At 45.0% G+C, this 14750-nt stretch overlaps 1 protein-coding gene across 3 annotated transcripts in view; it reads right to left on the bottom strand.

Moving 5' to 3' along the window:
* The window catches only part of VAPB (VAMP associated protein B and C), a 38334-nt gene extending 25242 nt beyond the window's left edge, over positions 1 to 13092 (bottom strand). For all 3 annotated transcript variants that reach the window (XR_012589683.1, XM_074605733.1, XM_074605732.1), the window contains exon 1: positions 12767 to 13092. Coding sequence is in view for 2 of the 3 variants with exons in the window: in XM_074605733.1 (XP_074461834.1) it covers positions 12767 to 12824 (58 nt within the window). In the remaining variant the exon portion in view is untranslated. The remainder of the gene's footprint in view (positions 1 to 12766) is intronic.
* Positions 13093 to 14750: the final 1658 nt, after the last annotated feature.

Raw genomic sequence — 14750 nt, 5'->3', positions numbered from 1 at the left:
CTGACTGTGTGCCCAAATAGAAGCCACGCTCCTAAAAAACACCACCTCTATTTCATAATGTTCAAAACAAAATTATGTATTTTTGACTGCTCTTAGTATTTCTATATAAGTGAAACATATTAAGGCAGGGTAATTCCTGAATGACAATTCTCACTTCTTAAAAAAAGAAAAAAAAATAATATGGAATGAATTTTCTCTCTTGTTTTTAAAGATCATGAGAAAAATGCCATTGATGTCATCCCAAGGACAAAGTTATGGGAAACTCAGGGTCTGTACATGTATCGTCTGACATGGGGTTGTCATGGGAGCAGGCTCTCTAGAAGGAACAACGCACTAAAGTGAATTTGGTGATCAAAGTTTGGAATACTCCAAAAGGGCTCAACAAGTTTTTCCTGACACTTAGAATAAAGTCAACTTGTGTTAACGCAAACTGGTCATCTAGTGATATGCAAACTAGCAGTAGTACTTCAAGAAAAGGAAACATCACCTCATACACTCATGCAACAACAAACAGTAAGAGGTATCATGGTTTTTCATAGGGTCACTTTTCATCAGGGTTAGTTTCAAACTACAGCTGTGGCTTTCCACCCAGGAGCTACGCATACAACCCTTCACATTTGAAGATCACAGCATTATCTCAGCATTTGCCACGCTCCATTTCCTATTCAAACACCAGTCCTGTATCAGTCTTTCCTAAGAGTGCTACTTTGCAGTGTACTGCATTATAATGTCCCAGATCATTTTAGTCATAATACAAAGGCCTGAGAATTAGGTCAAAAGCACATGATGTCAACTCCATTTAAATTTTAAATACCTCTCATTGCAATAAAAATTGCCCATAATTGTACCAGCAAATCCAGGCTGATAACTTTTTGATCAGCACAGTAGTTGCTGTACGTTTCTTGCCACCCGCTACTCTCAGTAACCACATTACACAGCTACATCATTTGTACCAAATATTAATAAAATTATTCTCACCTTAACCAAAAATTCCGTGCTTTACCATGGCAAAGAAACAATCCTCATACACGGGTACTTCCAATGCAGCGAGAACACTGCTGTAGCACTGTTTGGCATGTGAAAGGAGCTAGAGCGGGTATCAGAGGTAAAGCTTTGATGGCACAGGCTTGGGCAGGAACGTTCAAACCAAACAGGCACAGCCCCCTGCAGATTTCTATGTGCAAAAGCTACTACATCTTTATAATTAACTACACACATTAGTTGGGCCACAGGTTGCTTTATTCCTGCATCAGTCTGTCTCACTGCTGAAAGGGGAGGTGGTCGGACTTCTCGCGCTGCCTGCGGCGTTCATCTGCTCGCCCGGAGCTGCCTGCATTGGAAATCAATCCACTCACACTACAGGGAGCGAGGCAGGGGGCAGTGGGGAAGAGAAAAAGGAGAATCAGTTTTCAGCCAAATCAAGCAGCACTCAGACACTGCCGTCAGGGAAATTCCATCTTTCTGCACAGCATTATGCCAAATTAAGGCAACAAGGTCTCGCATTCAGTAGGTTAAAGCTAGCACATCAACGCATAGGCACAGCAGTCACACTTGCAGTGTTGGCATAGCTGTTGAAAGTAATTAAGGCTCATGCCTAATTTTTCTGTGCTTAAACTTAATACAAATTCTCATCTCTTTAGAGCCAGGCATCCCCTAAAAAATCTAGTGAACTGGTGCTTTTCAGAGCAAAAGCACTGCAGGAGCACTTGATACAATCGTAGCCACATTAAACTGGCAATTGTCCATCAACAAGACTAAGAAGAAATTCTCATTAAACTGCCCACGTTAATCCCAGAATGTTTTAGATGCACTTTCATCATCTTTCCCTAAACAATTTTGCCGCTCCAACTCAGCACCACAGACACATATCCAAAGGCAAGGATGCTGGGAACAGGCAGAAATACAAGCAGAGCTTCTAGGGACACAACCCCTCTTGTACTTCCCTTGTGGAAAGCAGCAGAGTGCAACAACAGGAGGGAAGGACATATTTCACCATGGTTCAATCCCATCGATGTGTCAGATGAAAGTCATTAATCACCTGACATATCAATCAGCCATAGAAAGGTAAACAAGGAATCTTTAATAAGGGAGATGGTGAAAAACAGCAGGGAGGCAACTTGAGTTGTTTTGTGGCTATTCTCAAGAGCCCAAATCCTACATGTTGATGTGCCCTGACTAGTAAATGTCCAAGCGGAGCAATAACTCATCCAGACAAAGAGCTATGCTGACCCTGGACTGTGAGTGCAGAGGGCAGGGGTCCCTTCCCCATGGCACACACCACGCCGGCTCCTGCTCCCCCAGGCCTCCCCACCAGCCTGGTCAGCCCCCAAACCGGGGTCGCAGCTCACCCTGCTCTGGCATGTACCGACCCACTGCGGAGTCCTGGCAAGAGCGCATGAGCACCACCGACTAAAGCACACCACCCAACACCACACACCTCTCACCATCTGAACGTTTCAGCCTTTCTACTTACAACTTTTCTATCATCATACCCGAGTTGTTTCTCAGTTCCTTTACTATGCCTGCGGTGCTACCAACTGATTTAATTTTATTTCCATAATTTCTCCCATTTTATTTCTGGGGGTGTCTATCAGCAATAGAGACATAGGCAAAATAAAAAACACTAGCTATGGGCAAGAGGGCTCAATAACAGGTGGAGAACTTGACCTACTGTACATTTCTTTTTAAAGTTTATATATAAAGTTGATGACCTTTGAAAACAGACAGCGAAATGAAAAAAGCTGAAGTGTCAAGCAAGACACCTTGAGCTATCAGCCAGGTGCCTGGGAATCAAGAACACCCAAGATCCAATCAAACTCTCCCACCGTATTACTCGTCTTCAGACAAATCACTTAAGGGCTTGATCTTCTGCTATTAAGAGCCTTAAGAGTTGATAGCAACTCCAAAACAGAAGCAGGTTTGGACCCTTATAGTTTTCCTCTCTGTGAAGCCAGGAGAATACTTATCCAATTACAGAGAATCTTGCGAAGATTGGTGTTTTAAAAAGTACTTTATGCCAAGTTTTAATCATCATTATCTGGCTCTGGAGACATTCATAATTAAGTGAGCATCCGCAACTTTCGAAATCAAAGAAGCGAAAGAATGAGAAATGAGAAGTGTCTGTGTTGCATAAACATCTGATTTCATAAGTAACTCACTGAGAGGACACAACGACTCCAAATTTGGTAATTATTTTTAAGAAAAACTTAGGCCTCTCTTAATCTTTGTACAAACCACTCATAAACCTTTCAATCTCAGCTCAGATGTTAAATGGAAGTAGCTAGAAAACCCCACCCCCAAGGAATCCATCTCTCTACTCTTGCCACAACAACCCTCACCCAAAGAGCCCTTGAAGCACAGTGACTGGAGGAAGTGGTCACTTCCACTTCTGCTGTGTCAAGCACTAGCCGCCTTGATGAAAAACCTATTACAAAAATAGAAGTGCCATCCAAATCACTCCCCATGCAATAGCTGATGCAGTGAAGTAATTTTTTTTTTTAAAAATATGTAATCAATAAAATGATCTGAGAGAAAAAAAAAAAAAAAGATGTAGGAACCCAAAAAAATTACATGATCCAGGTGCCGAAGTTGGAGCAAAGCTGGCAGTAAATTATTCCATTTGGATGGATTAATCAGTGTCCTTTGCTGGCCTATTTTGGCACAAACTATTTTTGCCAGAGTATGCCTCATGCTTAATGGGGAAAAAAAAAAAAAGAGAAAAACCAAATATGAGACTGAAGTCTATTTTCAGGGTATCTATTAGTGTGTAATTTTTGTCACCTTTTATTCCTCAGAGGATCATTAACAGTTTGACTTCACAGTTGTAAGAACTGTGAGGCCACACACAAGCTTGCCAAGAGAAATGGAAGAATACGCCCTTCAAATAATTCTGGTACCAATGTCATTTGTTTTTTCCAACTGATCTCTTCAGAGTTTTATTACACCCAAACATTAGTTACAGCAATCTTCAGCAACAAAATCGCACATCATGAAATACTTTCTCTACATCCTAAATTTAAACAGTTTTCCGCACACAATTGCATAAACAAGAGCCTGATAGCAGAGTTGGCTAGGTTTTAGAGGTGCATCTCTCTTTCAACTGTGCTTTCATCTCCTTTTAGAACCGAATGCCAAACATATCCTATTACTTTGTTCGCTCCAGTCACAAATATCGCATGTACCAACTCTCTCCAGGTATGAAAACAGCTCAGAAAATAGCGGCACACTCTCTTTTGATACTGGAATAGTAGCAACATCTTCTTCAATAAGCAGGATGTAGTAAGACCTGCTCACAATCTGAGACCTACTTATTCCTTATGGCCAGAAGCCTCCTCCGGGAGTGTACTGAAGGACTGGCACAAGGCACAGGCCCCCAGGGGACGTGGGAGCGCAGCACCATGTGCAAGCTTCCCTGCAAAAACACTGCCAAAGACCCAAGTCCATGTAAAGCACCTCCCTGGAAGCAGCATCCTGATTTCAATCACCATCCCAAACTACACTTTTTCTCATACTTCTTGTGAAGTAATTTTTCTTGGTCTAATTTCATCACTGATTTCCATTTCAGATGCACATTAAAATGGTAAGGAAGGAGCAACTTAACTACTCTAATTTTATGCTCGTATATCCTCTTCAAATAGACAAATTTGATGTGTAACTTAGATAGCAACTGAGCAAATATTTTCAAGTGCAAAACTATGCATAAATTGCAAACACCAGAAGAAACAAGCAAAATCAGAGATCTTGGGATGCACAACAAGTAGTTGCTTTTCTAGTAAGCTAAAAAAAATTTAAAATAGGCAGTAAGAAACTAATTATAGCTAAAATAAGGAAGGAATCCTGCATTTAGCGAGATACATTCCTGGGGAACCACTTGAAAACTAGCCTATTAACTGTGCTTTCAGAATCAAAGGAGGAAAAAAAAAAAAACAAACCACCAAACCAAAACCAAATCAGAAATTTAGTCAGAAGCAGTGAGAAAACTTACTAATGAAAAAAAATACCTGACAGCTTATACTGTCCGGCACAAAACAAGATACAAATGTGAAGTTGTATTCTCCAAACCTAAACTTCCATAAACATCATCTGCACCACCGTGTAACACCAGTAAGCACAGTGTAAAAAAAAAAGCTACAAGAAAAAATAATAACCTTACTGCCTTTACACCTTTGCTCCTAGTCTGGTAAAAATGTAGGAAGGCAAGAAGAGGAGACCTTGCAAACCAGAGGAAATTATGCATGCAAATACTTTGAGAAGATGCAAAATATATTGTTAATTCACAAATCACAAGCAGCAGCAGATGCCAATATAAACAGGCAACAGTGGCAGTCCAAACATGAAACTGCACAGGGGAGGGCTGGACTCCTGCTTGAGGGACACATTAGAAGCACCAGTAAGGATGAAGCAAGTGGTTAGATTAAAAGGAGCAGGCATGGGAAAAACAGAAAAGTGCACCTTTCTTTTTTTCCTTAAAGAATTACACAGCCATCTGACATGCCTTCTACAAGCACAACTAACTTGAATTAGGTCTTTAAAATTGTTTGCAAAAACTAAGATTTGGCTCCACAGTGAGCCCCACACCAACACAATTTTATAATTCACATCGTAAGTAACTGGATCACCAGGCAAACCTCCCCCTTCTCTATTTTTCCACCCCTTGTGGAAGTCAACCAAGAAAACAGGATTAAATTTAGAATGATAAAATCTTTAATCCATAGCACCATGGTATGAGGGACTTCATTTACAGCTCAGGGAACTAGACACGAAAGAAGTTTAGTAAAGAGATTATTTTCATAAAGTATTTATAATAATGTGGGATAAAGTACTGCAGGCAGCTGCAGTACCCAATTTGTACAAACGTTTTTGAGGTCAGAAGAATTACAGTTGAAGTAAGCAATTTTCAGAACAGCTATAATACAGAAAGGATAGATTCAGTCAACTCTCAGTCTGGATTGTCCCTCTAGTGTAAACACTCAATCACTTCCATCCATGCCCGTTTTAATCCTGCACTGAATTAAACATGGCAATGGTGATTCGCTTTGCATACATTTTCAATGACAGCAAGATTGTGACAGCTGGTCCAGACTGATGGCACAAATCCCTCTTTATGAAAGGTTGCCTAGCAGGCCAAGTTTTAAACTCAACAACATCCCAGACATATCAGAAAACATCCTCTATGTCTCTACAGACACCTTGGTCTACAATGCAGGTATGAAAGGATTTATATGTTGAATAAATATTGGGTCAAACGCCAGGGGAAGAGACCTGGCCTAGGTCTGGGCCCCAGTTTAGGCAAAGTGGTATTTAAATATTCGTATCTGTATGTAAAATAGGCTTCCTTTCTGCCTCTGGTCATCACGGAGGAAGACAATGAAAGGAGGCTTTGGTGCTGGCTGTGGCAGGAGCTGTCGCACCAGTGTCAGTCCCTCCTTCAGAGGTGAGAGGGGCCTAACTGCGAAAGAGCTCCTGACCCAACCAAACTCTCACTTAAATCAGCCAGGATCTACTTGGAGCTCTTCCAACAAAACTGTTGCAATCATCAATAAAGCTTTCAAAGCCCACCAACTACACAGACAGCAAAAGTAAAAAGGCTGTTATTGTACCAACTACGAAATGCATTCAGTAGTTATTAGTTGTTCCCTGCAGGGAGCAAATATAAGAGCAATATGGTAACAGGACAGCAGAAAATGAGTGTGACTGTGGCAGCATTAGCCAGGGCCACCCGTTCCTGCACTGGCTCCAGCTGGGCAGAGCACCCCACTTGCAGGCGTTCTAAAGGCAACAAACAAGAAAAACCCTTGGTCACCCAGTTTTGGACAAAAATTGCCCCGTAACATATGTAGAAGCAGCTCATTTGATTCAAAACTCATGTGATGCCATCAATACCTTCCAGAGCTGGGAGCATACAACGAATTAAGCTTCTTTTAAAATTTGGTATATGTTCATAGATGTAAGCTGACCTGAGCTCATAAAGTTGGATCATTTGCTATGGTGATGATTCCTTTTTTCCAGTTGAGTTTCAAAACAGATCTGACAACCTATTTAAAGGTTTGTACTCTAATTTTTACAATCCTAATTCTGAACTAGAGTGCAATTAAACAAAATTCAGCCTTGTATTCAAAGGTAGCTAACCTATTGTAAAAGAATTAAAGCATTGTGTGGCTACTGATAAGTTTTTAATTTATAAAACCTGCAAAGTGAGGGAAAAAAGGCAATAATTTAATTTCTGATGAAAAGAAACTATCAGGAACTCCTATGCAAATTTCTACTCTATATTCCTCTTCCATGGGTGATAAGACATTGCACATGGTGTGCAGGGTAGCAGCTGGTAAATACAATTTGCTGGTAAACATCTGTGTGAACCTGCACCCACTCTGACACAGTACCTGTGTCTTTATTTTGGCATGATAGCCACGCTCCTAGGACTTAAGACAGCCGCCTCTTACCTTATGTTTACATATGTGTTTTCCATATAATTTGTTACCAGACATCTTTTCTGAGGCGATGAACAGAGGACACATCCCATCAACCAAATCAGACTGTCAGTCCGCCACCCTGATGTGCTTTAAATAACAAACTTGACAAACTTTTTCACGTGTCATTGCAATGGTTCCACAGCTCAAAGTGAGCTGAAAACTGGTGCACAAACATGAGATTCCCAAGGAACGTGAAATTATGAATGTAGGTGTCCCATGCCTTACAACGAAGGCAAGAAGTTGATCCCATTAAAACTACAAAATCCCACAAGCCTAAGAGAAGTAACCACCAAATAATAGTTGTTCAGGCTGATCCAAGGACCTTCCTTGAAACAGTAATACTTTGATTCAATTAATGCTCGTTGCTTCAACTGCAAATCTTAAAAACCTATGCAGTTAAAAATTATTCAAAAGCCCTTAACCCATAAACCACATTGGTCAAAGCCTTCAAGCAAACTGTGAGACCTTTAGCCTTGGGACACCTAAATACATTGATTATATTTAACAGAAAATGCAGCTAAACCTCCTTGACTGCCTCAGACATCTCAAATAATTGCTATTTGGCTCTCTAACCATCCTATTCAAAGTGTCACATTTCTGTTAGCCCCCACAGGTACAATTCCTCCCCTCTTTCCCAGTAGAGCAGTTAGTGTCACATCTCTAGCATACAGGACACCAGCAGATTCAGGAAGCTCAACAGAAGCACTATCTTCAACTTATTCCACCTTTCAAAAAAATGAGATGTGTCACAAGAAACTCGCAATGCATCTTGCTTTTATCTCACAATGGAATCTTGCTTTTATCTCCAGTCCTTTTCCTCCAAACACTGCTGTTTTAAAGTGAAGTTAAGAGTCGATGCAAAGTGATGAAGCAATTATAAAACTAACGGTGCACGTGAAATTAGAATAATTCAGCGAGATGCAGCAAGTCTGTACAACTATAACAAACACTTAATAGTTGGAATAAGCTATTGATTTTAGCTAATTTGCAAGAACAGCAAGCATAACACGAACTGCAAATACTTAAGTCTCACCAGAAAATGATTAATTTTGTTTGACAGTTGTGCTACATACTTAGATTTGTTTTGATTTAGGAAGCCTGCCTGTTATTTAAATACTATGTTCTCTTTTTAAGTGTATAACTTGATAATCAAATTCAAATAGGTAGAGAGATGTGAAGGTTTACTCGTATTTAATTGTAGTAACAATGATTCCACTAGGAATCAGGTCAGACAAAGGGAAGCATGGATTGGTACGTTTTCCAGCAGAAAGGCAGATAGCCATCAGCACAGCAGTCTTCAAAGAGTAAAGAAGCCCTAGTACTGACTGCGTTATGCTGCGAATACCAGGAGGGCTCTAATAGTTTAAAGAAAACAGCATGTAAACTTTCAGCTTAAAAGATGCAAGTTAATTACACTAAACAGGCAACTTCTCACAAAACTGTATTTTACATTCTTCAACATAGGCTGTTCCAGTGGCAATGACTAGAAATCCCTATTTATCCAAGAGCGAACAGAACAAGGACAGCGTGAATCCCTCCAGTGTGGAAGTGCCTCAGTCGTTACTGACAGGTCATGGCAGGGACAGAGATGTAACCGTATAGTTTAGTCGCAATGTCCGACTAAGCCCTTAACCTCTGAGACCCGACAACTGCAGGCTCAGTAAAGACTAATCTTACCTCCCCAACTGTTACTGAACTGTTGACAAGCCTCAGCCTGGTATCTGGCAAGACCACGATATTCACATCAGATACAGAAGGGTTTGCACAGATCTGACTACAGTTTACAGAGACCTACCCAAAGGAGCTCAAACTATCTTATTTGGGAGTGGCAGCCACCTCACCACAGTAATGCAGGTTACACGAGCTGCACGGGGACTGGGGCTAAACACTAAACACCTTGCTTGCAGCGCTGCAGGGATACGGCCGGACCGAGCGCATCTGCCTGGGCCGAGGCCGCACCCAGGGCTGCGCTGGAGCCGGTGATGGACAGCGAGGGAAGGGCTCCGCAGGGCTCACCAGGCGGGAGCAGGACCATCGGGGATGGAGAGAATTGGCTATTCTGGGTTATTCCTGTGCCCTTTGCAGAAAGCGAAGTTACAGAGTGGCATACCGCATAGGCACAGGTGCAGAATCATGGACTGAGAGCAGGGACACTGTTTCCCACCAGCAGCCCCTTACCCTGCGATGCGAGCCAGGGATGCTGCCTTGGCAGTTCTGCTGTTTGCCGCTCGGGGAGCACGGCCACGGAGTGCTGAGTCATAAGTCCACCTAACCTGGAGCAAACCCCTAAAGACACTGCTGAAATGTACCTCAGCCTATGCTACCTTCGTTTTGGGCCTGTCCCCTACTAAATGCCACTCCCCTGACACTCTGGGCCTGCAAAGAATGCAGAAGCATTTCAAACACCTAAAAACCCATGCAAGTTCTGAAATAAATTATATTCTTACAAAATCTTACTTGCTGACATCAAACAAGTGATCTCTATTCCAGAGAGCCACGCTACGCTGAAATGACACCCCCGCCTCCCTGGGTAGCCATCCCGCAATGTGCAGGAGGCTGTGCCCCACTGCACAAGGGTGACACTGCAATTAACAGCTGTAGCAAAACACACCTGACAACAGGGGCCAGGATTACACATCCTTGTGTAAGTTTAAGTTTTGTAATTCCTAAAGTAGGCCCTTGAACATCGCAATCTAACTAATGCTTGGCGACTGTTAAATGTTATTGCCTAGATTTAAAAAGAAAAAGGAAACATAAATGGAAACCTTGTCACGTATAACAACAGTCTCTTTCACCATTCATTGACAATGAAGTCTGAACAATAAGCCCTCAGTTGGATGCCTTCTCACCTAGGCTGCACGTCTACACCAACCAAGAAGCAGGGGAAGCGGCGGCAGGACAGCACAGCTCCTATTTCACATGGCATCAAAGGCCAGGGCACGGAAACGGGCACCTCCAGCGCTGGGCAGAGGAGAGCGTCCTGCCTCCCACCACGCACAGCTGCGATTCAGCACAGCACACGCTGATGCTATTTTGGAGCATGTGTGTTATGCTGTGGGAGATGCGAGGCGGGGAGGAAAGACAACCCCTGCTCATGTTCACATGCTGCGAAAAAAAATTCCAGCATGAAAAACCCCTTTGATATTTTTGCAAGCAAGTCACAAACACAAGTATTTTGAAACAGAGAGCCAAACAAATTCAGAAGATTCACTGCAGACCAAGGGGATGCAAAACCTTCTTAAAAAAGGCCTTCAAATCCTTTACATGCGGAAGTGCTGGCTAAAAGAGAGATGGCTGCAAGCCCCCAGTGACTGGGAAACCCTCACTTCGGTATCTTACTCCCCATATCGTTTTTCAAACATCATACCTCCCTCTAGATTTTACATTTAAGAACTATACAGAGCACCTTAGCAGCAGAGCTAACTGTTTTCTGCTTTTTCTACCTGTCTGCATTTTGACTAAGACCTTTATCCATTTCCAGTGTTTGTGAAACTTGGTTTACAGTCCTACCTCACTGATGTTGCTGCCTTACATTAAGCATCAGATCTCTTGGCGCAGACCAGCGAGGAAGTGCGACTGTACCAGCTCGCAGCACTGCTGACCTCTGTCAGTTCACATCTATTCCTACGGTGCAAAGCAACGCTCTGGAAATAAACGCAACTATTTACAAAGGTGAGAAAATCATTGCTGCCATATTACCAGGCAATTCGCCATCACAAAACCAGTAGGACAAGAAGCGCTTAAAGCAGAATTTACTTCATGGATGCTTCCAATTGGCCTTTCCTGAATGAAGGATGGCGGTCAGCACTGCTTGTTAGAAAGGGCTGTCAGACAGAATTTATTGCCAAGGCACACGAATGCTATCCATAGCATTAAGTATGTTCAAATATTAATATTTAAGCACGCTTTTGAACTAAGCCATTTATTAGCTGCAGTTAGCCAAGTAATATATTACGTTATAAGGAGTATACATTGCTGGCTAAAGATGTGGCAACCAAAATCTATATGGCTAGTTGCTTTACCTTCCAACCGTTGCTGATTATTTAGCCTAGAACCTCAACTGAAGGACAGGCAGCCTGACAAGTTACCTTTATTTCAACAAAAGGCAGAGTTTGGCTGGGTTTATACCTACCTATGATGAAGTGAAAATAATCCCAAAGCCTGAATCCCAATTATGTCTCATTGGCAATTAAGGCCCCACTTTTTGCCCACCTGAGGTTGGGTTAGCTTCCTTGCTGCAAGCAGCATTATTCAGAACAAGAGCTGATTTTCATCTAATCATACTTAACCTAAAGAATGTTAAAACAACAATAGTTTCCTTCTTAAGCATGTTTGATACTGCTGCCATAACAACATGCAAATACTTCAGCTGAAACAAAGATATATTCATTCCACCCTGTGTTTATTACCATGCTTTTTGATAAGCCCACTTTCTATTATTATTTCTAACATATTTACTAATAAAACCAGGTAAAGACTTCCCCTACATTTGAAAATAGAGATGAAAGCTTTTTAAAGGAGTATTATTTTTACCAGAAGCCAATAAATAAATCACTATTTTTTTTTTAAAAAGCATATTTGCTAGATATTCAAACGAAGCCGTAAAGCACCTCTGACTCTGGTGGCATAAATAAACTTGCTGAATGCTTATTTGTAACCCCAGAATATTGTATTACAGCAGCGCTGTCTGTCAGGCTACAAGACAGGCATTTCAACGCTAGCAAAAACGCAAACCCACTCAAGGTTTTTATTTCAGGAAAGGCCGGGTTTTCGCGCAGGCAGAGCCGTCGCCACAGACCGATCCGAACGGGCCGTCCTGACCGCGGGGTGACAGTACCAGCGCGGAGAACCCGCCGGGCGATGCCCGGTGCGGCGGCCAGGCCCGAGGAGCGCTCGGCCCCGCCGGTCCCCCCTCCCCCGCAGCTCCCGCCCCGGCTGTTCCCCCTCCCGGCGGCGGAGACGTTCGGCTCGGCCCGGCCCAGGGCGGGCGGCGGCCGGGCCCCGCCGCCCGCTCTCCCTCCAGGCCGCCCGCGGCCCTGCGGCAGCCGCCCGCGGCGGGCGGGGGGGGCCGGCGGGGCCGGCCCAGCGAGGACCCCGCGGCCGGCTCGCGGGGGGAGCGCCCGCCCACCCGCGGCCGGCGGGAGAGGCCCGGCAGGACGGGGGGCGGCGGCGCTGAAGGACATTTTAGCGGCTGCTGCCCAGCCCCGGCCCCCGGAAAATGGCTGCCGCCCGAGCCGGGCCTGAGGGCGGCCGCGCCGCCGGCCGGGCGCGGGGAGGCGGCGGCCGCCTCGTACCTTTGAACTTGAGCTCGTGCTGCGGTTCGAGGCTGAGGACCTGCTCCGCTTTCGCCATGTTCCTCCTCCTCGGCGGCGGCGCCCGGCGGAGAGAGGAAGGGCCTGGGCGGGAGGGGAAGGAAGGGGGGAGGAGGGAGGCAGGCGGGGGGGGGAACGGGGGGGTGCGCCCGGCTGGTTTATTAACCCCCCGCCAAGCGGCCCCAGAACGGGCAGGGAGCGGTGCGGCGGGAGCGGAGAGGGGCCGGGGCGGGCGGCGGCTCGGCGGGGGCCGGGGCGCGGGGCTGGCGGGGACGCGGGTGGGGGCGGGCCGGGGGCGGGGCGATGCGGCACCGAGCGGCCCAGAGCGAGGCTGCGGCTGACGTCGGCCGGCGGCGGCGCCGCGGGGCCTGGCCAGGCCTGGCGCCTCCCCGCGGCGCTAATTGGGAGCGCTAATGAGGCTGGACCACCGCCGCCATCAGGGCCCACGCTAGGTGCCGTGTTACCCCGCAGCAGCCCGCTGTGTTGGGCCTGGTCCCGCGCACCGTGGGCTGCCTCCGCCTCAACCCCGCCGGGCCCGGGCCGGGGGGAGTCCCGGGGCGCAGCCGCCGCGGGCCTCGGGCGCGCCGTCCGCCGGCCGGGGCCGGTAACTGCCACCGCGCTGCGGGGAGGACTGAGCCTTTAGGATAAAACCCAGACTTTCAGCTCATCATCGTAATTTTTAAGACATCCCCCCGCCCCTTTCTGAAGTAAACTGCCGCCAGAGTTCCTGGTTGCCTGCTTTGAGCTTGTGGTGGTGGTTCGGGGCGGGTTTTTGTTGTCGTGGGGCTTGGGGATTTGTGGTGTTGTTTGTTTAGTTTGGGTGGGTTGGTTTGTTGTTCTTTTTTTTTTATCCCAAATACATTTAAAAAAACATTTTAAAACTTACAGGTTGTTCTTTTAAGCAGTCCAGAAGTTCATAAGAATTGAAGCACTGCTGTAACCTGTCACATTCCGACAGGGGTAACAATGAGGCACGAGGCCGGGACACCCGTGTCACCAGCAGAAACATGCTGGTCTTAAAAACTGGCAATTTACATACACCAAAAATTAATAATTTGCCAACAGGACTTTAGACGTGCAGGACCTCAGGAGGAGATGCCCTTTGCAGAGATAAAAAGCAGGGGTATTGATACTGATCAACTTCCAAACGGCAGCAACTCGGAGCATACAGTTAAGTGTCAACAGGTAAGAGGTGAATAAAAATATGGTAAAACATTGTGAAAATTCATTTTATCACACCAGTACAATCTGTGTGATGCAGTGTCTCTCACCTCCACCCGAATTCTTTGTATCATGAATGTGGTTTTACTTCATAATTGCCAAAAAAACGTAAGGTAGCTAAAAAGATCTGGGATTTGTACCAAGAGGGTTGTTCTCACTTCTGGCAATAGAAGCAGTGGGAAGTGGTGGAGGTGTACGTCACCTGCCACCGCTCCAGGGGCTGGCAGTGTTCAGTGCCCTGCGCCCAGCTGCAGTTCCACATCACAGCTCAGCCCTTCAACTGCCCCTCGCCACCACAATTCCCCTTTTCCAGCTCGTCTGCATAACCACCTTAGACTCTGTTTCATCTTTTCATTTTGTTCGGAGATGTCTTTCATTCCATGCCAAAACAAACCAAACCCCTCTATCTGTTTAGTATAACTCTTGGCTTTGCATAATGCCAGTGAAACCTGCCAACTCCTAGCCAATACATCGGGATGCATTTTTACAAGCTTCAGCAACACGCTCAAACAACATACTGCTGTTCTTAAAGTCCTCCTCTGTTGGAGAAAAGATGGTCACACAATGTCATAAAGGGGTGCATTTTTTTTTCCAGGTCCCTGCTATTCTACTTCGCTTACTTAATTAGATTTGGAGCCTCGGACGTTCTTGGCTTATTTGGCTTGTGGGAGTTTAATTTATAGCCTAAACTATGGATTATGTCATAACATTTTACTAGATCTCAAATCAGGCAAGAATTGAGTTC

This window comes from Larus michahellis, chromosome 12 (assembly GCF_964199755.1).
Source record: "Larus michahellis chromosome 12, bLarMic1.1, whole genome shotgun sequence".
Classification (NCBI taxonomy): domain Eukaryota; kingdom Metazoa; phylum Chordata; class Aves; order Charadriiformes; family Laridae; genus Larus; species Larus michahellis.
The sequence above is the reverse complement of the archived record's forward strand: the minus strand, read 5'-3'. Positions and strand labels throughout refer to the sequence as shown.